This window comes from Ammospiza caudacuta, chromosome 6 (genome assembly GCF_027887145.1).
Source record: "Ammospiza caudacuta isolate bAmmCau1 chromosome 6, bAmmCau1.pri, whole genome shotgun sequence".
In the NCBI taxonomy this organism is placed as follows: domain Eukaryota; kingdom Metazoa; phylum Chordata; class Aves; order Passeriformes; family Passerellidae; genus Ammospiza; species Ammospiza caudacuta.
The window spans coordinates 18,439,338-18,466,548 of record NC_080598.1 but is presented as its reverse complement, the minus strand read 5'-3'; the positions used below and the strand labels follow the sequence as shown (position 1 = coordinate 18,466,548).

General features: G+C 41.3%; 1 protein-coding gene across 7 annotated transcripts in view; it reads right to left on the bottom strand.

Annotated features, from left to right (window-relative positions):
• OSBPL5 (oxysterol binding protein like 5) overlaps positions 1–27,211 on the bottom strand; it is a 172,816-nt gene that overhangs the window by 19,915 nt on the left and 125,690 nt on the right. For all 7 annotated transcript variants that reach the window (XM_058806208.1, XM_058806211.1, XM_058806209.1 and 4 more), the window contains 6 exons: positions 25,033–25,113; positions 24,275–24,376; positions 22,483–22,686; positions 16,766–16,850; positions 8,048–8,219; positions 2,710–2,929 (listed from right to left, as the gene is read on the bottom strand). In XM_058806208.1, coding sequence (XP_058662191.1) covers positions 2,710–2,929; positions 8,048–8,219; positions 16,766–16,850; positions 22,483–22,686; positions 24,275–24,376; positions 25,033–25,113 — 864 coding nt within the window. The remainder of the gene's footprint in view (positions 1–2,709; positions 2,930–8,047; positions 8,220–16,765; positions 16,851–22,482; positions 22,687–24,274; positions 24,377–25,032; positions 25,114–27,211) is intronic.

Here is a 27,211-nt window from a genome sequence, read left to right as displayed (position 1 = left end):
CAGCACAACAGGAGTTTCAGGTGGTATAAATCAATAAACATTCTTTTTCACCACCTGAGCATTGCCTCCATGTTGCCTCCCAATCAGCCCTACAGTCACAGCAAGTTCACCAGTCCTACAGGGCTTGCAGGCTGAGGGAATTTCAAACTGAGGAACAGCAAAGCTCTACAACTCTGCTGCTTTTCAATTTTTGTACACTTCTTCTTTTGACAGTCTGATGCAATGCACACCTTGCACCTCCAAGGAGAAATGGAATACCACAGCATCACCTAGGGCTCACAATGCAGAGGTCTGTCAGAACTCTCATTATTTATCCAGGTTCTCAAGTGTGCATCTACTGCCAATATAAATTAATGCCATGTTGAAATTGCTGGACAAAGTGTTACTTACAATGAATCACTGCACACAAGATGGACATAAATAGAAAGAGAAAAAGGTATAGGAAGATGTGAACAACCTCAAATAATAACCCTTTTTAGAACTTGTTTAAACTACAAGCCTGGAAAAAATGGGGGTTTTTTTCTGCTATCAATCTACCTATCAAAGTGCCTATATTGTGTTCTAGACCAACTTTTGCAATCTCAAAGTTCTTCTGACACCTGTCTCTGCCCTTCACATTCCATCTGCAAACAAGTCAAAACTGCAAAATGCACAAACACCTTTCAAGAGTCTAATGAGGCACCTACCCACGTGCACACCTTTAAAATGAGCCTCACAGCCAAGCTGAAAATGCAACAGTGCCAGCCTGTGACCTTTGTGCTGCCACACCCGAACTGCACACACAGGCTGAGGGCAGTTCCAGTTTAAGATGATGACTGACCTGACTTCTGGCACATGTTTACCTTGCTACATCTCCACCCAGGGGAGTTACATCATTGCACAAAACCCATTTTTCTCTACATTCCTTTCATCAGTGAGTTCAGACTCAAAAACCAGTCCTACCTGCATGGCCCAGGTGATGACAGCCCCACCTCCTGAAGAAATCTTACAAAACACTCATGGGCCAAGGCCACATGGCAATTCTTTTTGGAAGCCCGCTGGATGCTACCTGTGCCTGAGCAGACACACTACAGAGAGACTTATTTAATGCCACACAAAGTCACTCTCCAACAGAAATGCAATCTTTTCCACTTGGTTTGTATTGCATTTTTTTCTTATTTTAATGTAAAACTGCAGAGATCTCTCTCTTTCTCTCACACACCCACATATACACATCAGTGTAGCATGTAATATTTGTTCAAACACTAAAATATCAGCCTGCACTACCACCACTTCTAGGGCAGTTTGTCATGTGAAGAAAGGTCATTTTAGAATAAGCAGCTGACAGAAATTGTTTGCTTTCATTTTGCTGCTGTGTAGTTACTCATCGCTATTCAAAATTTCCTGTTTGAACCCTGTTGCTATTTGTCTGCAAGAGGATTTGAGGGGAAAAAAACGCACTGAAGAGAAGCTAGGTGTAATTAGGATATATTTGACTATATATTTTTTGTCAATATTACTATTACACTTTCAGGAGAACATTGAAAGAAAAGTGTAAGAGGCTGGTGAAGGGTCTGGAGCACGAGTTCTGTAAGGAGCAGCTGAGGGAACTTGGGTGGTTTAGCCCGAAGAAAACAAGGCTGAGGGAAGATTTTATCACTCTCTAGAACTACCTGAAAGGAGGTTGCTGAGAGGTGAGTGTTGGTGTCTTCTCGAGGTAACAAGTGATAGGAGAAGATGTGGCCTCAAGCTATGTCAGGGCAACTTTAGATTGGATATTAGCAAAACTTTTTCACTAAAAGGATTGTCTAGCATTGGAACAGGCCTGGAACAGATGGTGATGGAGCCACCATCCCTGGAGGCACTTAAAAGCCATGTAGATGTGGTGCTAAGGGACATGGTTTAGCAGTGGACTTGGCAGTGCTGAGTTAATAACTGGACTTGGTCTTAAGGATCTTTTCCAATGTAAATTGTTCTACAATTCTGTGACTCTAAGAAAAACCCAGCTTCCCAGCAGTGTGTTTCTTTGATGCACCAACAGGACCTCAGCTTCCTTGTTCAAAGCAGCAGGCAACCAAGGGCTCAGAGCAGAGCTCCTCTGCTGCCTGCTCAGACAGATTCTCACACAGCACACTTGGCTGCCCCAGCTCTCTACCACTGCCTTCCTCAGAGGTGTCACAGTGACATCAGCTAGCAAGGCTCTTATGTGGAACAGAAATGCATCCTCCTGCTGTTAAATGTCATGAGAAATGGCTTTCATATAAGCAACTGGCATTTAGCAATCAAGTGGCTCAAATGCTCCATTCAGACACAAAAAATAGGATGTTCCATGCATAATAAAAAAAGGCAAGTGTCATATTTTGTATCACACAAGGACTGAGTGCCCTAATTGGCCAGGACACATGCCCAGGATAATAATCCCCCCTCCTGCTGGCTCCATGAATGTGCCAATGCTGTGCAGATCTTTAATGCAATAACTGGTTAAAGCAATCGCTCATGCTGGAAACACACCAAAGCACAGTAGCAGAGCTGCTGTTCATAATGCAGAATTATTAAAGCACATAACACCATGTAATTTAGCAGAAAACTGTGCTTTGCTTTTTCTGTTAAACACCAGAACTCATAAAGTTGGCTGTTACCTGCCATACAGCTAAAAGGCTGAAGGACAAATATTATAAACAGATACATTTTAACAAGAACAGGCAGCAATCAAGATTTTTGTTTTCTTACCTCCCCAAATTCTTCATAGACTTGTTCAATATAAGTGGTCCCCTTCCTCCCTGGAGAGAGCTCTCCCTGGATTTCTGACTGATCACTCTCACTTTCATTAGTCTTGCGGCTGTTCTCCTGTGCTTCATTCTCTGACTCCTCTGCGTTGTCTCTCTCAGACTTGTCCGAAAAAGCATCGTTCTCCAAGTGGTGGTTGTTCTCCAGGGTTGATTCATTCAACCTGCAACACACAGCTCATTACTTGCTTCAGTTTGATTTACAAAGCCACATTGCTTAAGGCTTTTAAAACACAGTAAAAACACTCCCAGGACTAACTAGGCTGTGCAGACCAAGACAGTCTCAGACACTGATTTCCTGAATAACAAAGGTTTTATCACAGAAAAATGAGGGATTTTCCATCATAATTTTTCCCTCCAAACTGCACTTTTCAAAAGGTGCCAGCTCCATTTACCTATCCTTACACAGCTCTGCTGCTGGCTGTGGATGGGAGCCCACAGACCAGAGGGATACAGAGCAAGTGCACTCCTACAACTCTACACTGCTGATAAAAGAACTGAAGTATCCATCAGGAGAGATTTTCCTCTTTACAGAAGTCAGTGGATTGCAGCATATACAAGAAATATGACGTTACGAGATACATTTTCTTTTCAGTGCTATTGCTATTTTATTTCAACAGAGGGTGGTACTATGTCAGCCCTACACTAGAAAAGACAAATTAAAAACTAATAGAAGCAAGTGTTTTCTCACATTCATACCCCTCCTTCATCCATTCCTTCCTCTGGGGGAATGTGCTTCCCCCAGATGATGCTGTGTGGAAGAACAGAGTTTAGAGCATGGAGTGGACAACTGCATGTGAGAAGAACTCCCAAATTATAACAGCATCTAAGGGAAAGCATGGAAGGTGTAACAAGTATCATGCCCAGTGATCCAGACTTCAGAGAATGCAAAAAATTCTCTCTCAAGTAACCTATAGCATCTCCACTTGAAAAAGCAGATGTAGTTCATATGACAGATGCCAAACCTGATTGCACAGGCCAGAGGTCAGGTGCTGAAAAGTATTCACTAAATGCACTTTTTTCAAGTGGTATCTATCATGGGAAACAGTTTTCCTTATTCATACATGTCTGCAGACACATTACCTCTTCCATGGCCTGGCCTAACTCCTATTTGCTGAGCTTCTCAGCTGGTCCTTCCTCTGAAAATATCTTAACTGAGACCTCATGAAAAATTGCTCTTGAATAGAGCAGTAAAACAAAAGATTTCCAACTATACAAAGGGTTTCAGAGGATCTAAACAGGCCCTGGATTCTGAAGAGTTTTGTAACTTCCTGTAGACTGTCTTCCTCTCCAAGATTTCTCAGTACATGGGAATGTTCCATCAAGCATCAAGCTTCTCTATGATGGGCATTTTCTCAGGCCAATCTGGCCATGTTTCAATTTTCACTAAGAATGAATGCTGAAAGTTTCCACCTTTGCTCTTTTCCCCACTCTTGTTAATTTCTATTTTAAAAAGATAATTAGGCATTGCTAGGTAAAGCCCTATTAAATTAAAAAGAAAAAAAGCAACAAAAGAATCAAAACTCAGAACTGGCATCAGCTTTTCAGAAGATCTCAACTTCCAACTATGCACTGAAATAAACTCATGATTTTTAACTTGCCAAGCAAGCCACATTGTGACAGTCACAGCTCAGTTTCTGGCAGAGCCCAGTTTCTAGAGTTCTTTTGGAAGTGTCATCTTACAGCTTTCTGTGCCTTTAGAAAATCTTTCTTTTAGTTCCTTTTGCAAATATATGTATGTCTGCATACATATACATATAGACAGTGTTTATATATACAAATCACAAGGTTTTTTAATTGACAGTTGCACTGTATAATAAAACTAAGATCATTAATCACAGTCAATGACCAGCACTAATAATTTTCTATCAGACATTATGTGTCTTTATTGTTCTAGTGCCAGGATATTAGTTCTTTTTTTTTTAGCCAGCAGGCAGCAAATGTAATGAGTGATAACCAAATACACTGGAGACACAGATTACACACACATGAATTTAAAATAATAAAGCAGAAGAAAGATGAGGAGAGAGCTGTCTAGAGATATTATCCCATGATTCCTCACCACAGTTGTTTCCTGGATGGTATATTCATGAAATTATTTGGTTTTGATCATTTAAATACCTAATTTAGTTCTTAATTTTTCAATGATCAGGTAAACATGTGAGTGCTGTCTGTGGTTGCTTTGCTCCCTACACCTAGTGAAAATCTTCTCCATGGGGGAAAAATACTTGAAAGAATAGTTCATTATAAAGCTTTTAGTTCATGCTGAGATGCAGCACTTGTTTCTATTTCACATTTGTAAGAAGAGCAAGTTTTCCAGTGTCACCTGCCTCACATTTGGGAAGTATTTGAAGTTTAATGGAGTAAATTACTCTTTTCTTAGTTTTCTCTCACCACCACCACCCACCACCCTAGTATTTTTTAAGGATTTCAGATTTAGTCCAAGAGGGAAATCAAATTCATATCAAATTCCACTGAGCTGTGCACTGATTACCCACCACCACAAACCAGGCAAGACTTAATACATCCAGAGCCATGGAGCCACTCTGGGGAGCCAAAGGGAAAACAGATGCTTCTCATTCTGAGGATCAAATATGAGATGCTGAAGTGCACCCAGGTTCTTTCTCCAAAGAGAATCACCACTGAATATGTGTGATATGCTAAAAACAAATGCCATGCCACGAGCTTGGCCAATCAATCAATGAAAAGACTTCCCAGGAGCTTCCAATGAGATTTGGACCAGAATCCAAAAGCTGGGAAGGGGGGGGGAAATGACTATGCTAAAATTCAGCACTGGATTTCCACCATGAACATGGGTAACCTGGCACATTTCATGGCTAATTTACTGTTTCAGCATACTAGAGTTCTCTTCCAGCAGTGCTTTATTCTGTAAGCGGCATTCCTGGAAACATCAATTGGTGACCAGGACTTCTTTGGGTTTGATACTGCTCTTCTACACAAAGTAAATAAAAAAACTTAGGCTTTTGCAAACAAGTAACCAGCCAGACTCCTGGGGCTGCTGGAGATGAGGTATGGAAGCCACAAGAAATACAACTTCGTATTAAAAAGAAGAGTGCCTGGTGCCCTAAAAGTCTCCTGTCTAAAATCATTGATTTACACAGTACTTAAGCCTTTGATTCACTCACACAGTTCTCTCTCTCATTTTTATATGTTACTAAAGACGTGGATTTTGAAATCACTGTATAATCTTGATTTGTTTCCCAGCAGGAAAGGAGCAAAGCAGCCGGCAGACAAATGCAACTTTGGCTCAACAGAAAATCTGCTTTTGCCAGCTCCCAAGGGGGTTTTGTTCTCCCCATAATATCCATCATCTTCCCTTTCTTTTTCTGTTCTTGACAGAGTAGTTTGGCTAATTTGAACATAGAGTTAAATGTAATTAACTGGCCCCCTAACAACTGCATGCCAATTTAATTGGTAAGATTCCCTGTAGGGAAAGCATTTAATTAGAATGATTGAATCCCTGCGAGGAAACCACTGTCACTGGCAAACCAAAACCACTTTGCTCAGCACTTGCACAGTTTGGGTTTTGCATTCTCCCTTATTTAAATGTTCTTCATTCCTTCAGGGATGACAGCAAGTCATCCTCCTGTCCTGCAACCCTCAAACTCCCCTGGGCTTTAAGCACTGGGGAGTTTGGCTACACATTCCTAACAGAGGTAGGACTCAGAAAGGAGGGGGTACTGTCCAGATGTCACATGCTGAATGCCCAGCTTGAACCAGACTCAGCTAAAATTTGAGACTGTAAGAAATATCTGATTGCAACTGTGGGTACTCTGTCCTGCTGAGAACTCTGCCATGTGTGTTGCTACTTCTGAGTCCCATATTTCAAGGGGGCTTTTAATGTTGGACAACTAAGAGGTGAAATAGAGGCATCACTTAAGCAGCATTCACATATCACATTCTGAAGAAATACTTTTACTACAGTTTTAACCTTATCTTCTGTATCAGCTTACAGTAGCCAAGGGTTTGCCCAAATATTCTGAGTGCCACAGGCTCCATTTTAATATGATGTATATTTCTGTACACACATCCATCAGCCAAAAAACAAGTCTACTGCATTCTTGAATTCATTATCCCAGTGAGCAGAGAGACTTCCAGACATAAGGAAAGTATTATGAAAGAAACCCATGAGCACAAGTACTAGGGCACATGATGTAGTAAGATATTAGATTTCCTTTTCTTCTCCCACTGCTTTTCAGTAAAGTTCTCTTTAAACTCTAGGTAAAAACCTGAACAGCAGCAGGACTGGAGAACACATGCTGGGATTACCAGAACCTATCAGGTCAAAGGGCAGACTGAAATGATGCCACCCCTTAGATCCCATGGGGCCAGAGGTACCTAAACACTCTGAAGAGGACTCAGACCCCTGCTGTTGTCATGAATGTGACCAAGAAAACCTTTTAAGGGTGAGGTCCTGCTCTGCAAGCCATCATCTTTGCAGACTGCAAGAATTGCTACCCTAGAAACTGCATAACTGATGGTGCATTGCTGTGAGCTCTGAAAGTCAAATTCCAATCAGCAGAACTAGAAATAGACACGTCCTCTCCCAGTTCTCACTCCAAAGGCCAAATGTCTATACCAGGAGGATTCTTGAAGTTGCTTATTCAGCTATAAGCAACAGAAAGGCCTGGGGTTTTCAATGTGTACAGAGCTTTGATGTTCCAAAACGCTGCAGTAATACCAGGAATATTAATAGAAAGAAGGCTGTGGGGACTTCTTTCCCCTTACGTAAAAATTTATCTGATTCATCGAGGAAGAAATTGGACACCCCTCAAAACCCCTGCAGAGAGAGAAAGTAATTATAAATCTAAGGATGTAGTGTGGGCACTCTGCTGACTATAATACAGTATTACTAGGGAAGAGTACACATTATTAAAAAATAGATCAGACTCAGAGCCATATGTGCTTGCAACACACAGACATTGTTAGTGACTGTGTCTGTGTAACTACAGCAGCTAGATTCTGCAATCTTTACTCAAGCAAGCCATTTTTCATGCTGGCATCCCCAGACACCATTTTGGCCCAAGCAGGGGACAGAAGAAAGTTGTTTATGTACAAACAAACACAGCTGGGATTTCCCCCAGCCCATGTGTTCAAGCATTAGGTGGCAGTACCCAGCCCATGTATTAGTGAGGATGCAGCAGCAGAACACACAGGCTGGTTTTTAAACAGATTTCCTCAGTGGACTCTGGCTAGATTACACTCAAGTTTGAGCCATGTGCCACCCCTCTGTGCATTAAGAAGTAACAGCCCCATCTTACTGGAAGAACTCCTGGTCTGACATAGCACTGGTGTGCAAGAGGTGGTTGAGCCCTGCATGTGCAGAATCACTGGAGCAGTTCACGTCTTCATCCTTCCCCTGCTTGGAGGCACTGAGCCTGAAGAGGCTGGAGCAACGCAGGGCAAGCTCCAGAGCATCCAGCCAGCATCGGCCTGTGAAAACAAAAGGAATTATTTAAGCACAGCAGAGTAAATTACACAATTCATGCACTGCTTCTCAAAAGCTTCTTGCCTGGGAGTAAAGCTCATCATCATTGTAATTCAGGAAGTCACTGGGTACAATATATTTTTCATACATATGATCCCTAGGTTATCTTGCCAGGAATGGTGTGTTTTAGCAGCTGCACAAGTAACACATCTGCATGGGTGATACAGTGGGAAGCTCACCCCAACTCCCTCTTCCCTAATAACATCCCCTTCTCCCACAACTTGTTCACATCCCATTGCCCCTTTCTGATTTAGTCTGAGATGCAAGAAATCTGTGTGGGTATGGTGCTTCCAGAACACCCAGCATCTCATGCCTGCAAGTAATACACTCCCCAGAACACATTCACCCCTTGGCATCCCCACCTCATGCTCTTCCCAATGGTAGGGAGATACCAGGGCAGTGAGCTGTGTGGGAGAGAACCCTGCTTACCCTGGGATCACTGAACCACAGCCTGCTCAGATGTCCCATGATGGCTGCAGTGCTGCACCACCATTCCAATCAAGATCCAGAATGGTCAATATGTGACAGAGTAATTGAAACTAGAGAAAGTTGTCAGGCTGTTCATTTTCCCTCTTTTTCTGTATTTTAAATTTATTTTTCCATTCCTTCTCTCTGCCTGGTCCATCAGATAATGTCTGTGGGGCATCATTGTTTCTTATCTTGCTGCAAAAAAATCTTTACCTGAAGGGTCCATTTTGGAGAAATTGTAAGCATGGCACAGAGTCAAGACAAACTGCAGCTCCTATGCACAGCCACACTGGATTTCCCTATGGCCTGCACAGGTCCCACAGACAGACAGCAAATGAAAAGCACAGGAATCCAAGCTGCCCCTTGGCTCCTTTTGCAATGATCCATACAAGGCTACAAAGCTGTGTGTTGAAGCCCAACCATCACAGTGCTGGAGCTGCTGTACTCCTGGAAGCACCTGAAAATAGCCTGCTTCTGTAGTGCAGTCATTAATGAGGCCAGGACACCTGCAAATTAGCTGAACATTCGAGAATTGAAGTATCAAGGGAGTTATCCTCTAATTTCAAGCTTGTAAAACAGAGCTCTTCATTACACTTCTCAGAATACATTTCACAATAATTAGAAGAGTGATTGAGAGGCAGTGAAGGAAACAAAGAATTGTTCTCTAGCAATGGCAAGTGCTGCAAACAGGGTTTCCCTGGATCGCATTCATTCCTGGTCCCATTTGGCAAAATTTTCATTAAATTCTTTTCTATCACACAGCATCAAGCACATGCATAAATCTCACTGGGATCCTGCTGCTCTCCTGGGCAGAATTCCCATCAACTTCATAATTACCAAAATTTGGCTCTATAAGACAAATGACACCTTAAAAAAATCTAGAACATGCATATAAAGAAATATTTACAAATTTGAGTGGCTTTCAATGCCTGCTTCGATACAAAGCTGCAACCAGTAAAATAAAAACATGTCAAATCTTTGAAGAATTGCACTTGAACATTTAGCCATGAACACTGTAGAGCCCCATTCATATATTCAAATTTTATCCAATAAATTCCTGCAGCATCAGCTTATGATTTAATAATGACAATACAAATAATGTTTAATAAAAGATTAGAAAGGTTGAATGCTGTTGGAATTGATTTCACACTATTTTGTATTTAACAAATACTCTTGCATTAAGGCTTTAGAGGCAGAGATTCATGCCATTCTCTCTATGTGGAGGATTTGCATGGATAACCCATTAGAGTAAATGGCTGCACTGAGCACAAATCCACCTCCTCCCACATATTCCTTGTCCCCCAAACCCACCACTATGCAAATCTGTTTCAGGCTGTGCCTTACAAGGGAGCACACTCCTGCTCAGGCTCCCTGACTTGACTCTCCTCTGCTTTTAAAATTGCTTTTCTTTTCCAGTTCCGCAGAGTGAGAACTCTGTGATTTGACATTTGGAAATGCTGCATATGTCAAGATATTTTTGTATTAAATAGGCTGTTAAAATCAGATGCTTTGACAGGTAGGTTGATTTGTAGCAGCATGAGCCTTTTGAGGCAGCACCAAGGTCATCTCAGTGCTCTGCAGCTCCCAGGTATGCTCATTATCCTGTGATGGCTGAGGCAAGGGTGGCCCCAAGTCTCCCTCAGACATCCCCCTCCCTAGGGATGGAGACAGCGCAGCCCATGCTGGCCATGGCCCATGGGCAGCTCTTTTACCCCCACCACACTGCCACAGGGGCTCACTGGTGCTGCCATGACCTTACAGGCTTGGTCGAACATTTGGGGGTTCACTACATCACCACAGGAAATTTCTACACAATACATCTAGGGTTTCCAACTCTTCAGATAACACCCTGGAAGGTGTTATGAGAAACCTGAGTCTTTTCAAAAGCCTTATTCAAGGAGCTTAAATGAAAAAAAAAAATCCCCAAATCATTAAATATTCATTTTAATAGTCCCAGGCAGATACACAAAGCTTTAGAGGAACTTGCTCTGCATCAGCAGTCAGCATTCTTTGTGCCCTGCAGCACACAGAAATGGCATCAGCGTACACCCTTGTTTTCATTACTAACAGAAACCGAACTGAAGGGATGCAGAGCATCCCCAAGCCCAGAAATGGGCCTTCAGCCATCAGGTGGTGCTGTGAATCCAAACACATGCCACCAACCCAGATGGAAAACAAGGGTTTACCTCTGCAAATAAAAAGGTTACATTCTCTGCAAGTCAATGGTGTGTTAATTGCAGCATAAAACCATAATATTATACTCTCTCAATTACAGGGATCGCACACAAAATAAACCTGTTTCCTTGCTAAAGGCCTATAGGAAATGTTTTTACATCTGAGTGACCTTTCTATTGAGCTGTATTCTTCTGGATTGTGCAGATGATACAAAAATGCTAGCATTTGGATTACTTAATTGCTTACCTGACAACTCTACTCACTCCCTCAGGAGCTGCAGAAGGGGAGAAACAAATGTGGTCACATAATTAAAGGCTGTCGCCTACAGTGACGGCACTGCATGAAGGCTTCATGGCTACCCCAATTCTCACATCTTCTAATTTTGAGTGGGTGACTCAAATAGGGCTTTTTATATACAGGGTAATTAGATCAGAAAATAATGTAAGATCTGGGTTCCTTCAGAGAGGAATGGCAGCCCAAAAGGGTGCATATGAAGGAAGCAAAAAAAAAAAGAAGTTACAATAATATTCTTTTAGGAGGTTTGAAGTGGCAATGCAAAAACTGCAATCAATTATCAGTTATAATTTTTCACACACTGTGGCCTAAATGAAGCATATGTTTAAATTCTGAAGAAAAACCCAGGAGTATATTGTCAGCTTCTGGCAGAATCTCCCCACAAGCTTTTAAGCTCTTCTCAAATCAAATTATATAGAGACAGAGAGTTGTTTACATTGGAAAATACTTCTAAGATCATCAAGTCCAACTGTTAACCCAGGACTGCTAAGTCTACCATTAACCATGTCCCAAAGTGCTACATCTGCATGTCTTCTAAATACCTGCAGGGATGTTGACTCAGCCACTTCCCTGGGCAGCCTGTTCCAGGGCTCATCCACTAAGCAGGTCACCTTGCCATGGAAGGAGATCAGGTTGGTCAAGCAGGACCAGGCTGGCTGGTCCTGATCCCTTGGCTGGAGGTGCAAACAGGAATCACTATGGCTCCTTGCAGGACGCCTCCTGGGTCAGCAGGGCACTGCTGGCACCATGAAGAAATCTGGAGGCTGCAAGGCTGAATAGCAGCAGGCATGTGCTTGCACCAACTCTTTTTTTTTTTTTTTTCACAGACAAAAGGAACTACTAAAACCAAGAGACAAAAATAATTTCTTCTTCCTCCTGGGAAAAAAAAAAGTCAAAACAACAGAAGGTGCTTATGCTGCTAACCTAGGTTCAGTTCAAAGAAAAACTTGACTCTGTCCTAGTCTTTGAAGAGATCTAAAATTACCAAAATATCTCACAGGACAAAACCAGGCAGCACTGAAAACACTAAGCTATTCAGTTTTGAAATTCTTTGCACTCACCTAGAAGAACTCATAATCTGATGTGCCAAGTCTATCTGCCACATTTTGCAGCAGCTGGTCAAGGAAGACGCAGCCAATGTTCTCTCAGCACTCACCAGAAAGAAAAACTGCTCTAGATGGAATCACACCCTTACACACAGAAATATCAGTCTGGAACTATACTTCTTTTCCACTGCATTCCTGTAGCTTCAGAACACCTGGGATGAATCCCTTGCCAATTAAGACTTCAAAAGGCTCACACTGAGCAACCACACATTCCTCCAGAGAGACATCACTAAGGGAATATTATTCTTCTTGAATTATTAAAGTCCTCCAGCTTTGGCCTCATGCCTCACACTTACAAGATAGATGCTTTTAAAAATCAACCTGAAGTAGACTGTCACCTGGAAATGATGAATTCTTGCTCAAGTGCACACAAATCACAAATGGTGAGAAGAGGCTGATTTGCTTCAGTCAGTGAACATTAAGGTCATCGTGTTCAGCTGACTGCTTATTTTGCTGTACCACTTGGGTGCCTGCGTGCATGATTTCTCCCACTTTGGCTGTCAAGATGCAAGGATGTGAGCTCTCAATTAGCTGCAGGTGCAATTTATGCAGTGAACTTAATGAAATCTTGTTGCAGAAGCCTGGATTTTAAACCACTGTGAAAGGTCTAAGGAATATGAAACACAGATATAAAGCTAGAAAGATATTCTATTTCCTCCAGAGCTGCCAAGACCCAGAGATGTATTTCATTGTTAAATTGGTTTCAAATTGCAATCTTCCCTGTGGTTCTTTGCTTTTGTGCGTGACCCTTATTTCAATAACCTAATTTCCTCCCCAGATGAGAGCATCAGTTTGGGGGGAAGGGCCAGATGCCTAGAAAAGAAACAACACTGTAATCCATCAGGATTTCCACACAACTGCATCCACATCAGGCACTGGAGGCTACCCAAAGCATACCTGAAGGAGAGGGCAGACAGAAGGAATAAAATGTAAATGTGGTTTACAATTCCACTGTTAAGATTTCAACTCTTGGTAATCTGCCACTTTGAATTCCATTGTAGGAATACACCCTGTGGCAGCAGGGCCCATGGCACAGTGGAGATCCTCACTGTGAGACTTAAAATGCTTAGGATACGTTAATTAGATCTCAGGGGCAGCTCCAGAATGGTCTGGGCAGGAAGCTTGGGACAGATTTAAACTACTAATTCTAACTCACTCCTCAACACAAATCTGAACTGTAGACACAGTCACTGGTTTAGAAAAAGCAGTCTTCTTTTTTGAAACTGGTAAGAAAGAAAGACCATGCACTTGTACAGGTTGAGCCCTGTAGGCTGACAGGACCTTTCCAGAGGTTGATGTTTAAAACACATCAAAAAGCAGACTGCAGTCTGGTCTGTGAATGTGAAATCTGCTGTAGCTGGGCAGTGGTTCTGCAGATCGTCCAGAAGTCATGATCTTAAATCCTACCAACAGTCTGTCACAGATGGTACAGCAGAGGGGAAAGTGGGGATTCTGAAATGCTGAGAGAAAAAGTAGGCCATGTAACTGCTGATCATGACAGAGTTGCCAGGATGGCTGAACTGTACATCTAACATATGCAGCAACTCAGTATTTCCCAGCAAGTCAGAGGCCTCCACGAGTTAGTTACATTTGCCAAGTGCTTTGTTGTTTATTTTCCACTACCAACATGGGAGACTGTGTTAAGAAGAACACAACAAGGACACCTCCTCAGAGATGCTGTAGATTCATTCAGTATTGCCCTACAGGGGAGATGTGAAAACACCTCAAATATACACAAGGGCCCAGATCCCACCTGCCTCAGTTGTCTCAGCTGGCTTAGCTCATTTTACCTCAATCTCCTGTCTTTCCTGCATCCTCTAGGTTTGTTCAGTGTGTTAAAGAAATGAAACAAACTCAGGGACACCCTTTTGGAGATGCCTCTTTACAATAGGTGAAGCAATGTAACAGTCTAAAACCATTTCAGTCCTGTGTTCTGAGCTTAAAATCAAAACATATAAACTGCAAAGTAAAAGCCTTAATTTCCTGCAGTTTATACAGAATTCTTTACATGTAGCAGTTTCTGCTCCTTGTATCTGTGTCTGCATATGTTTTACATGACCTACTGACATTAATACTGTCCCCAAGTCACTCATCTCCATGTATGACACCCATGTTTGACCCTTTGTCAGGACACAGGTTTGGGAGGAAGCTGTTCTTTCCTCTTGTCTGGAAATTCACATCCTGCCCTTCCTACACAAAAGATGCCAAATTTCCACAGCTCACTGACCTCAGCTGGGAAGTCAAATACTCTCATTCAGCTGAAAATTACACCACTTTTCATGCTAATATTTCTGGTGCAATTGAGTATCAATTTTTTTTTGTGAAGTCCACTGCTAAATAGATCCCAAAGCTTTGGCTTTTATGATCACCTCACCAGACTCAGAATCCACCAGGGATAATGTGGGTGCTCTTAGAGCAGGTAGCTCTAGGGCACTGCTGGTGCTGTTCAAGAACTTGTATTTTGTCTTGAATCAAAGGCCCTAGTTACTTTATACATCACATTTAGGGTATTTGATTGAGAGGCACCTCAGTTCTTCCTCCTTCCCCTGATTGCATTAGCTTTCCATCTAACATTAGGATCCTACTGGAGAGAAGCAGCAAAATAAAGGAAAATCACACTAAACCAAAAGTAACTCTATTTTGATCTGCCTTGCCTCTGCATGCTTCTCAAGAATCTTGGCTCTCAAAATGTGTTCCAGTAACTCACTATTTTAAGAACTTTTGACACTGGAGACATGTAATAATTCACTGGGCAGAAAACTTCCCACGGGTATTTCAACACTGAAAATTCTCGTGTTGTATGACCCAGACCAAGAGATCACAGCTAGAAAAGTCTTACCTCTGATGATCTCTTGGGAGCTATTGCTACCTTAGGAGCAATAACTAACTTAATGTTAGTTAGAACAAATCTAAAGCTCTTCTACTCCGTGTAACTGGCCTATGGCAGACATAATAAAAAGAGAGAGTAGAAGCTCAGCCACAGGTCTCTTTGCCTCTATGGTTTAATCATTAATAATTAAACTAGTAGAACGACAAGTGCATGGGTCTCTAAGGAAATAATATTTTATAAAATCTGGATTGACAGACAGTTGTTGAAGCTATTTGGTTGCCTAAGAACTCTGTGGGATTGTTCTGTGTATCTGTTCTGTGGGCTGTGTGTATAACCAGGGTTTGAAATGCCTCTAATTTAGCAGCTCTACTCTACAGCACTATTTTTCCCCACAAGAGATTATTGCATCAATCTATCTCTTTCTAGGCAGGTGATATTTGGAGCCAGGTTAGAATCCTGCATTCCTTTACACAAATAAACTACAAAAGCAGACTACTTTAGGAAATAGATGTGTTTCTATGGGCCTATGTAAGTTCTGCTTATTTTCATATAATTTCACTGCACTGACATCTGCGAGCAGTTTTCAATGTCACAATGGTGTCCCTCATCATGAACTGTCCTCCTCTCACTGCAGGAGGAAAACAGCACAGAAGTCTGCAATGAAGGAAGGTTTCCTCCTATTCTAAGTGTTTTGCCAAAGGTGCATTTGCATTGTTTCATTTCCATCCCTTAGGAAAATGTAAAACCTTATCACTGGACCAGGACGATACTACTTTCAAAGCCCATTTCACTCCACAAGAAGTCCTTATGTCCCTAAAGTTACTCTAGATGAGACCCAAAGGAACATATGGGATAGATGAGCCCCCTTAGTGGGGTAGGTGAAAATATCTGTAAAACGAACAGCCTAGGTTAATTTGCTATGAAAAAAAAGTTAGAGTAGTCTGAAGGTCAAATGGAATGAAAACATGGTTTTAATCTTCTTATCTACTTATAAATCACTGATATTTTACATCCTCTGAAGTAATTTATAGAGATTTTCACATAGCAAGCTGGCATGTCTGTTATATACTGACCTAAATTTACCTTCCATAATTTTGCAAATTCTCAGAATAGTATTTTACATGTGGAGTCACCAGCATCTGGGCCTGCTATACTGCAAACCACAGCACAAATAGTTTACAGTAAAATTCAGGTGGCTGAAAGGCACCTACTGACAGCTCTTCAATATTACCATGCCATTTTCCTCCAACATATCCCTCCCCAGAGTAAGATGTAGGCAGATAAGACCATGAAGTCTCTGCTCAACTGAGGACACAGAGCTCTTTTCGTATCAGTTTTGGGACTTCTACCCTTTAGTTTACACTGACTTAATGGTTTTTCCCCAATGAGAAGCCTAAGTCCTTCTTCCATACACAAGGCCAGAGAGGTGGCTGTTCAGTGAGGGCAATGAAATGTGCCAGAACTCTGCTTGACTTGTTCTGACCATTGCTAAGAGCAGTCTTTCAAGCTGGGTGAACCACCATTTCTTCTTTTACACACTTTTTTTTGAAATCAACCTGTTTTCTTAACTAGCAGGGAGTCTGCTATCTGGAGAAAGCAAACAAACCCCCAAACTTACCATCTGATTCGGAGGCTGCTCTGAAAATCAAGTAGCTGCTGGGAAGAGGCTGAGTGATCGAACCGACGTTTTCTCCCTTTGGTCCCTGGAAATGCACACAGACAGAAAGACGTAAGGCATGGAAGCTGCAACGGACTGTTCAATGCCTTTCCACCCTTCCCAGGCAGAGTGTGCATGTTTGTGATAGGAAAGAAGGCAGGAGCAGATGGAATAATTTGGAGAGACTCATTATTAATCACGATATTGCTGTTGCAGCTCCAAGGCAGTAATGAGCTCCTGTGGTAATGGGGCTTGGTCTAACCTATGCTCAGCCCAAAACCTGCTGTGTTTACTCTGATATGCAAGAGTGGAAAGATTGTATTGCTGCCACTTGGGACAAAATCAGTCAAACCTTTGTACAACACCACGTGCACCAGAAGGAACTGCTCCATGAGGTGCATGTGGAGTCTGCTGGCAGCCAGACACACTCACATGAAACACTCTTCACTCACCACCACGAGCAACAGAGCCACACCTCGTGCCCTGAGTGTCTCCAGCAGAGAGGCAACAGCAGCTCCCCTGGAAGTAAACAAAGGGGAAACTCCATCCTGAGTCTGTGGGAAAGGTGAAGATGGCAAAACCACAGACTGAGGACCAAAGGTTTCCCAGCAAGGGCACATTCTACTGGGTTGCAATCCTTCACCTTTAAATCCAGAGAACCCTTAGGCTGTGGTGCCTGTGGTGACAGCCACTTCAGGCTTTGCTCATTTTATGCTGTCTTTCATTTGAAAGCTGTGGCAAAAAAATAAAAAGTGTCTCATAAACATCCTGCCACCATGCTTTCAGCATGACCCTCCAGAAATGATGCCCACGGAAGCAAAGTTCATCCTGGATGAGACACTTCTTTGAGCAGAACTACAGGCTCCCTCCTTGATCTCCTCCCTGCTTCCTTCTCTTCTGAACTCCAGAAAATGCTAAGAAAAAGCAGTTCCTGTATACAGTGAACACAGCTTCATAGTCTTCATGGTATGGACTTTGTGCCATAACCTAAAATAAATAAATAGAAATCTCTCCTCCTTCATTGCATTTTCAAAGTGACCCAGCTCATCCTCTTCCTCAATATTTTTCAAATATGCAGACATTATGTCAGAAATAAAAACATCACCAATACTGAGTGACCACTATGTCACCTGCAGGGGGGAGCAAGAGGATGCTCCAGTACAGATTTCCTTGACCTTCTAGAGAATACCACACAATGCAGAAAAACTCTAGGCAGATTTTTGCAGTTTGAGTATTACTTTCCTCCCTTAGATGGACCTTTATATTATCCAATCATATTCCTTGAAAGGATTCCTCCCTTCTAGTTGGTAAGCACGGAACTGTGAATTCTATTAAAAACTGCTCCTGTACACAAGTGCTTCACAGTTAAATAGTCATTTTATCTAGATTTTTGTTTTTACGTTATACTCAGAAAACCAAAATTTGGACAGAATTAAAAGTAGGAAAAGCATCAAATTGTATCTGAGTGTATGAAGATGAAGTGTTAAGAAAAAAATGGTCCCCAGTCAAGCTTCTTGCCTTCACATCTGCAGGGTTCCTCTGCTGCCAAGAGAAACTGGATTCCTTGTTACTTTCTTTTTCTCCTCCCCTCTCCCACAGGAGGTTCACAAAATTAAGACTGTTTAAAGGCTTAATAGGCAGGACTGGCAAAGTTGAGATTTGATTTGTAAACCAGAGCAGAGCAGCTTAAGACATTACTAGTGACATTAATGCAATCAGGCATCATTCCCCATGGCATTTTTCCTTTCAGCTGCTTGCAGCTGAGCAGGGCATTGGACAACTACTGATAACACCATTACTTGTGTTTTTAGTGCAGAGGTGGATATTTGCTCTGTTTGAGGAAAAACCCCACAGCCTAACAGTACGATATAGAGAAACAATTTTAAAAATAAAAGGGAAATGGGAAGGAAGGGATAACACAAGATTCTAACAGGCATTTAGGCACATAGATTAACTCAAGAAGCAGCCAGGTCACTCTCTCAAGGAAATATTTTCAACAGTAAGGCATATTCATGCATGGAGGGGGCCATTTCCAACAGAAAAAGAAAAGAAAGGAGGCCATGAAAATAAGGGCAACATCTGCACAGATTAAATGATGTTCTGTATCTGCACAGCAGAGATAATGCTGCTTTCTGCCTCCCAGCCTTTGAGCACCATGCCAATGACCATCCCTCACTCAAAGTATTACCCCAGCTGCACCCCTGAGCAGTATAACTAAGAAAGGACCACCATAGGATCATTCCTATCTTTACATCTGTTTTGACACTCAAAAGGCACTATAAAACAGGGGGTGATTGGGCTTTGAAAAATGGAGAGGACTGACAGTTTTGGATAGTATGACAAGACATCTCAGAGAGTCATAAAACAAAGCTTAAATAAAGGGAGGGAAATCTCCTTAACAGTATTGTGGATAACCACAAGGATGAAGATTAAACTCCTGTATTCTGGAACAGAATAACAACTAGAAAAGCAGCAGTGCAAGACCATTACTAGAACTTTTTCTTTAAAGGAATGACTCAAATTCTTACAAATCAACAAAATTCAAATTAAACATTTTCCCAGATGCAGTGGGTCTGACCCCAATTTACTGGTTGTTTTAAATAAATGTCAGAACAGGCTGCAGATAATGAAAGCCTTCCCACACCACACTGTTCATCCAGCTTTTGAGCAAGCTTGAAGGGAAATACAACTTATTCCAGGACATCTTTTGGGACAGGCAGGCAAACCCTGCCAGCTGATAGCTCTACACTCCCTCTGTGCTGCAAGAGGACAGACACCCACACTCTCACACAAATTACTAGGTTGGCATCCCCCAGTCTCCTGCAGGAACCTCAGCAAATGTCTCTTCCCAGGAGCAGTGTGGGATCACACTGCCCTCACACACTGGATAGAGTGACTCTGCAGCAGCATTTGGAGCATGGAGGGGAAGCTTTTCTTACCACTGCTTGCACTGCTGGCTGATTTTGGGACCTTGACAGTTTTGGCCTTGTGTTTACAAAGGCCTGGATGGAACCAATGGATAAAAGGTCTAATTCGTGTGCACTGCAAAGGAGTTTCAGGCTGAAACTCTCAAAAAGCCAGGGAAGCAGCATAGAATAAAGAAATCTTTCCCTCAGCAATATGCTTCTAAGACAGCTCTAGACCCCAGAGAGCTTTATAGGAAAGCATGTATTTAGCTTTCAACTATAAGCCATGGCCTTTACATCTTGTCTTGAAAGGTGTCCCAAAATCTTGTCCAGCTCTGACTGAAGTTAAATGCCTGCACATCAAATTTATTTGGCCTGTACTACCTATCAAAGGCCTATGGCAGTGCCTGAACCAGACATTTGTTCCAGTGCTGAACCCCACTTAGCTCCAAACATCTGCTGGGCAGCCAGGCCAATATGTACAAAGATGTTCAGTAATTTCCCTGAGTAAACTGCAAATCCACTGATGAGAGTGAAAGCTGGACAATCAACTCTAATCTGGATAACCTCTGAAAATTCACAAGCCATTTTGGCCAAGAATGAAAGGGGTTCATCCAGATCTTATTTCCATTGTGATGGACAGTAACTTGGGCTTTTTGCTTAATCTTTTGCTTAATCTTTGCTTAATCTATATTTCATGAGAAACAGACCTTCTTTGCATAATTTTATACAACCAATGTAGATCAGTCAATTCTGCTCCTGTTGCTTTAAAAAGAGGCTGTGAAATGACATAAAATAAAACAGTATTTTTAGCAGTTTCAGCCTTAAACTGTTGACAGAGTGCAGACAGTCTCTTTGACATCAAGCAGCTCACTGGTTTTCTTCCTGATGTGTATTTTGGTGTTTACCTTGTGGCTGAAAGCATCTACCACACACAACAATCCAGGCTGAACTCAGGTTTCATGGAGCATCCTACTATGCAGCTTGAATAAGGTTTTCTAAGTATATCTCAAGAGATGCAGAATATTACTTTGAATTTAAAATTTAAACCTCGTTGGACTTCCTCTAGTCCACAAACGTTTTCAGATATATGCTCCCTTCACATTTAATATACTAATTATTATTTCTATCTTATGTTTTCTCAAGGGACACAAGAATTAGATATACACATTTAAATGCACACACACACTGATAAAACCTCCTCTTTCTTTGGGATGCTTCATATCAAAGGAAGGGCATCCTAGTGCAACATTTCAGATCTGTCAGCAACTCTGCCTCTCAGTATTTGACTGCACTTTTGATTCTATTTTTCACTACCTCCTCTGACTGTGCTTCTCAGAAAAATTCAGTTGACCTGTCAAGTCACAAGGAAGGTTTTTGTTGATAGACAGTAAATCGTCAACAACCTTCTTGGATGCATGTTCTGAATTTAAAAAGCATCAAAACTCTCAAAACTGAATAAGAAGAAAGGTAGCAACGAAACCTTTGAAACTTTAAGGAAAAGCAATGCATTTAGGCACAAATCAGAGCTGCTGGCAGAAATCAGCAGCTTTCACCCCTGGTTGATGAGGTTAATTTTAATTCTCTCCTCCTACCTTATTAAAAATGGAAAGGCTTTTTATAGTGATTGTATAGCTGTGTTTAAAACTGTTCAATTAACTGCACGGATGAGCAGGAGTGTGTCTGCTTGATCTGCTCCCACAGGGCTGCTCCCTTTTGTCAGAACTCCTGATGCCATGACAAGTGCTTTCACTGCACTCTCGTGAGTCTCTCCATTTCCATTCCCTCTGCTGACTACCTTGCAGCAAGGCATCAACTCATAATGCCTTATTTACACTTGTGATGTCTCCTAGAGAATTTATATCTGCAGCAACTCTGGTTTTGTCACTGGTTTTGACAGGGAAACAAATAAAATAACATTTAAGTTTTGTCTTCAGGGTATCCAAAAGATGTGGAGTGCCTCTCAGGAGGTGCTGGGATCTTCCTCTTTGCTCATATGCATTACATTTTTTTTTTTTTGCCTATTCTTAAAAGAAAGAAGAAAAAGGAATACAGCTCTTTAAGATTTGAAGGGAGTTATTTCAAGAAGTGTAAAAAACTATTAATCATTTTTGTTGCAGGAGCCACTGTGTGTACAGGAAGGGATTGTCTCAGCCTGAAGAATAAGTCAAAATGAAGTGGAGAAAATCCTGCAATTTCCATTTCAAAGAAGAGACAATAAGGGCTATCTCAAGTCATACTTTTGTGCAACAGTCAAGGCTTGAGCTGAACACTGAGTTCCAAGTCCATTGCAAACAAATCCAAATTTCAGGGGCATTAGAAAAAAAAGAAGTCAAATTATAAACCTGTTTTTTGTCACTCTGCCAACCATCTCCCTGTCTTGTGTGAAACACTTGGTGCTTTCTGTGTCCTTGTTTTGGGGACTTTAAGTTAACTGTGTCTATGTCCAACTCCTTTTAAAGATGTAGGTCATGGCTTGATATAGCTTCTAGGTATTTAACTTTTTTTCCTGCACTAACACATTTCCTTTTTTCCTCAGTCTATGCAGGCATCTGTACACTGAGAATGATACATTTGTGGAACTAATCACAAGGACTATGTATCTTTGATGTCATTCAATGATCAAGCTTTGGTATCCTTAATCTTTTTATGCAGTCAATTCACCACTGCTAACAGCAACTGAATAACTAAATAATATCAGTGCTAGGCAATACCAGTGCTCAGAAACTTTGGTAACCATGAAGAGGTTGTTTGACTCATCAGGATTGTTACCTTTACAGCCCAGATGGATTGATCCAGAGGATGGAAGAGTTTAAAGCAGAAGCCATCCTTTTTGGAGGGTCTCTCAATCAGCTCACAAGAATGGAGCAGAATTGTCCCAACCCACTGTCCGATCTTTGGCGTCTTATAAATGAGCAGCACTCCTGGTTTCAGGACACACCATAGTTTGGTCCAGCTCTTCAGAGTCCCCCGAATCTGGAGGGAAAAAAAAGTAGCATCTACATTGTTCCTTAGAAGAAACCCAACGTTTATTCAGTATTGATACAGTATTTCCAGTATGGTTATTCCAAGGCTGCACCATGATACACTTCCTAAGGAACATACATGGTGTTCCCTGAACAGTCCTAGGGACCTCACAGCAAAATCCCAAAAATTGGAAATCTGGATAGCAGAATTTTGTCTTCATAATTTTATTACTGGCTTGGTAGTCTTCCTATTTTTATTACTAGCTCAGTGTTAGCAGCTTGGTTAATTTTTTAGGCAATGAGCACTGCTGGCCCATGCGAGAGTGATCTGTTAATAGTCACAGAGGACATGCCAATTACAACATTGCATATAAAAATGTTATAGCTAGTCTAACTTGACTTATAAGTCATTTTAATAGTGTTCTGCAGAACACTGCTATTAATGAGTTTTGTCAAATACCCCACTTTTAAAAGTACTGTCTCCAGCTGCTTTACTTCTCTGTCGAGCTCAATGCAGCTCTCTCTTGTATAGAAAACATTAAATCTGATAGGAGTACATTAAAGATAACAGCTTTAAGAATGGAGAAGTTTCTCAGTAAGGTTAGATTTTGGCTAAGGTCTTCCTGCCTTCAGTATGCATATGCCAAACCTCAAGTCTTTTTTGTGTTCTGTTTTTGTGGCCCACCACATTATTGCAGCTCACCAGAAATTTCCAGTCACAGCAAACATGCAACAGGTATTTTGTGTTTTTTATTTTTCATTAACAGTAAACACTACAGGAAGACCATGTTGCCAATCTAACTTCTCAAATAAACCATAAACATGTCACTTTTCTGACCTCTAATAATAATTGCAGAACAATGTTGGAGGTTTTTACCACTAACCAAATGCAACTGTATTGTTTCATGAGATCCTTAAGTTACTTTGTTTTTCTTAAGAGCTATGTGTTAGGCAATGTTTGAAAATTAGGTTTTGCCAATATAAAAGATTCAACCTTCACTATTATTTGAGAAGACTAAATGGCCCCAAAGGAGGAGAAAAGCAGTGCTCATCTCTCAATGTCAATCCAGATTTACTTTGCCACACAGAAGTTTCAGGATTTCAATGAGAAGCTGTCACTACCCGAGTCTGTGCACAAGGAGAAATTGCAGTTGTCATCAGGTACAATATGTTTCATTCTGTGCTGTGACAACAGAAAATCCAATTGTCAATAGAACAAGCTGTATCTGCCCATTTTCAGGCTGTTATTCAGTCTATTCCCTGTTCAGTACAAAACCACATTTATGGGAAGAGGCCAACAGAGTCTTTCAGAGAGGAACAAAGAGAGAAACATCACTTCCCTTTGTACCATGCCCTTTTTGAGCCCTTTTGGCTGCTTAAGGACATGGAATAGACTAACTGAGTTAAGGTGGACAGTAAATATCCACAGTTCTATTTTTATAGCAGTTATTTAAGTAAAGCTTGAGTTAAAGCTTGAAAACTATTTGGTCTTCTTTCACTTACAAAAGTGCTAGTGCATACATCTCAGACACATCAACTACTTCACATCTCACTTATTTTTTCCCACATCCTCAGAAGAAATGGTCTGTATCAAATACCTTCAGCCAGTCTGCTGTGATCACCACACTGGGATCCTTCAGAGCACTGAAGAGTTGTTTGGTAGCTCTTTTCTTCTCCTGCCTGTAATTTTTTTTTTGTACCTGGTTGAGAACAGAGAAAATATAGTAGTTGTAATCATGGCCTCTTTTGGGGAGGAAAGAACATAATGCATTAAGGACAGTTATGTATAGCACAGCAAGAACTTGACCCAGCACAGGTTCCCCAGAAATGAGCACACGGAGGAATAAAAACATAATTAGAAAACAAGCATTTTCTTTGCTCCTGAAGTTTCATTAAACACAACCTAGTTTGTCTTTTATTTGAGGAAAAGGAAAGAGGATTGATATCCAGCCTTCCTCACCCCTCAAATTCAAGAAACTGTATCTAATTTCATTTATTTATACATTTGGTTTGGTAGACAAGCAAGTGTTCAAGCTACAATTTGCTCAGATTGCTCAGGCAAGTCTGTCCTAACAAGAGCAGTGAAGGATTAAAATCCTCTTGAGGTGCCTAATGGCTCCAGAACATACAAACACAGTGAAATAATTACACTGATCTGTTCTGCTTGCAGTATATAATCTAATCCTGTATATAAAAGCCTGTAAATGTCCTTGGCCTCTAATGACTCCTAGAAGATTCAGAGGCTTCTCTGGGTCTTGGGAAATGACTCTGACTTGTTTCCAATGGTTTGTTTGGAAGGTACAATTTGTTTTTTAAAGAAAGTCAGCTGATAATGACCTAGCTGCTTTGAACATACCTTCAGTGTTTCCTTCTTCATGAATTTGGCTGTTGGAGACACACACTCTTTGTCAGACCCATTGCACAGCTTATACTCAATCTAAAAAAAATGGGGAGTGAAGAAAATAGGAATGTGTTAACATGAAGATGTTCAAGTTATGCTCTGATAAAGTGTTGTTTACAACTTTCAGGAATCCATGAAAGAGCTGATTGCAGACTTCAGCAGTGGAACACTAAGCAGGTGCACAAAATGCATATCTACAGTGCAGTCCAAACTTCCTTTTTATACCCATGGCTGGTTGGAAAATTCCCCACCAAATTTTCTTTGTATTTCTCCCATGAAGACATTAATCTTGGTTTAAAAATAAAGAAAAAACCTAATAAAAAATAAAACAAAACAGAAAGCTAAACAATTATTTCTAATTTTGAAAACCGTCCAACTCCGTTCAGATCTGAAAGCATTTCAATTACTAGAACAGAACTTATGGGGAATTTGTTAAAGATTTTTCAGAACTAGACTTGATACTGGCAATGACTGTTGCACTGACTGAAATGTCCAAAAACATGGGTGGGCAAGAAATGACCTAATCGTGTTACAGATAACACAGGAAATCACCTTCATCTTGGCCTTGCAAAGTGAAGCACAAAATACACACAGTCACTTCAAATGGTGTTTGATAGTGTCAGTGCTGTTTAAATTCACTTTCAGAAACTACAGACTGATCTCATGGCCATGCTGATGGGCTGCAGAACTGCTTTACTTCCATTAGGCAGAATGACAGCATTACTGTTACCAAAATAAAGGATGCTTAGAAAGTGCAGCTCTCCAGAGCCCAGCTCACAACAAGGACCTCCACATGGAAAGGTTCTGTCAGCAAATGCACAAAACCTGGGCAGGGTTAGTGGTGACAGAATTATGGTACAATCTGGACTCTGCTGCTTTTTATGTGACCTTGGGGAAGTTACTTTCTCTCTCTGTACCACTCTTCCTTCCAACCTTTCATGTGTCTGATGCATTCAGACAGTGATCTTTTGGGGTCAGCCACTGTCTCTCCCATTCACACATGACAGTTTTGTAAGAAAAGCTCAGCCCTCAGCCACCTTGATTTAATGAGTGTGACACAAAAATGAGGTGTACTAAGGAAAAAATGTATCAAATATATTTCTCATTTATAAATTCACTGCTATGATGTGAAACGAACCCACCGGGCTCTCAGAATTTCTCTCCTTGATGTCACAAATGGATGTAATAATTTTACAGCACCTTCAGTTTGAAGAGACACACTTCCTCTTTCCCTCCCAGTGACACAGAAACCTCTTGAGCTACTACAGCCACGAACTATACTGTACATTAGTGTGACCAGGAAAGTGTTTAATGACAGCCAGATCAGTCCTTTTCACATGACTCAGAGAAAAACACAGAAATGCATGACCAGATCACAGCAAACAAGCCACCAACTATACCTTGGAGACAGGGGCAGGAGCAAAAATGGGAGATAAGGGTGCCTGCTAAACTGAGCAAAACTCCTTGTAGATTATGCAGAAATAGAAATCAGGGCAGAAGTTGCAATTTGCAATAGAGCCACAGTCACTGTAGAACCCATTACTTGTTCTCACATCCCCTTGTAGTATTCTTTCACTAAAACCAAAACTACACATGATACTTTAAACATAGAGAAATGAAAACAATGATGACACACAAAGGCCAAGGAAAGCCCTGATCTGACTGTTTAGCTCACAAGTCAACTTGGATCCACTCAAAGAAAAGGCCATCTCCAGGACTCCTGAAAACTATTCAGTGTTTGCTGGTTTTGTTTCCACAGAAAGCTAAGCCTGCCTCCTCTGCCTGCAATGCAGTCTCTGATTCGTATTTTGTGCTTTGGACTTTACTGTAAAACCACAAGATTTATGGTGGGGACCACTGCACAGATGTGACAAATGAGCAGAGTTGTGCCCACAGGGCCTTTGTCACATTTCAAAGGGCAGTAGTAGACATTTGGGAGATCAGCTATAAGCCTTTCTCTAGAAACCTTTCCAAGTGCCTAAATATCTCTGAGCAAGAATCCTTCAGAATTATTAGCAGATTATGCTTTCATGATTCGAGACGTGTGTCCTCTGAAATCGGTCAAAAGAATTCTCCCCCTTTTTCCCAATTAGCAGGAAGAATGTCCTGTCCTTGAGACACAACTATGAGCCAA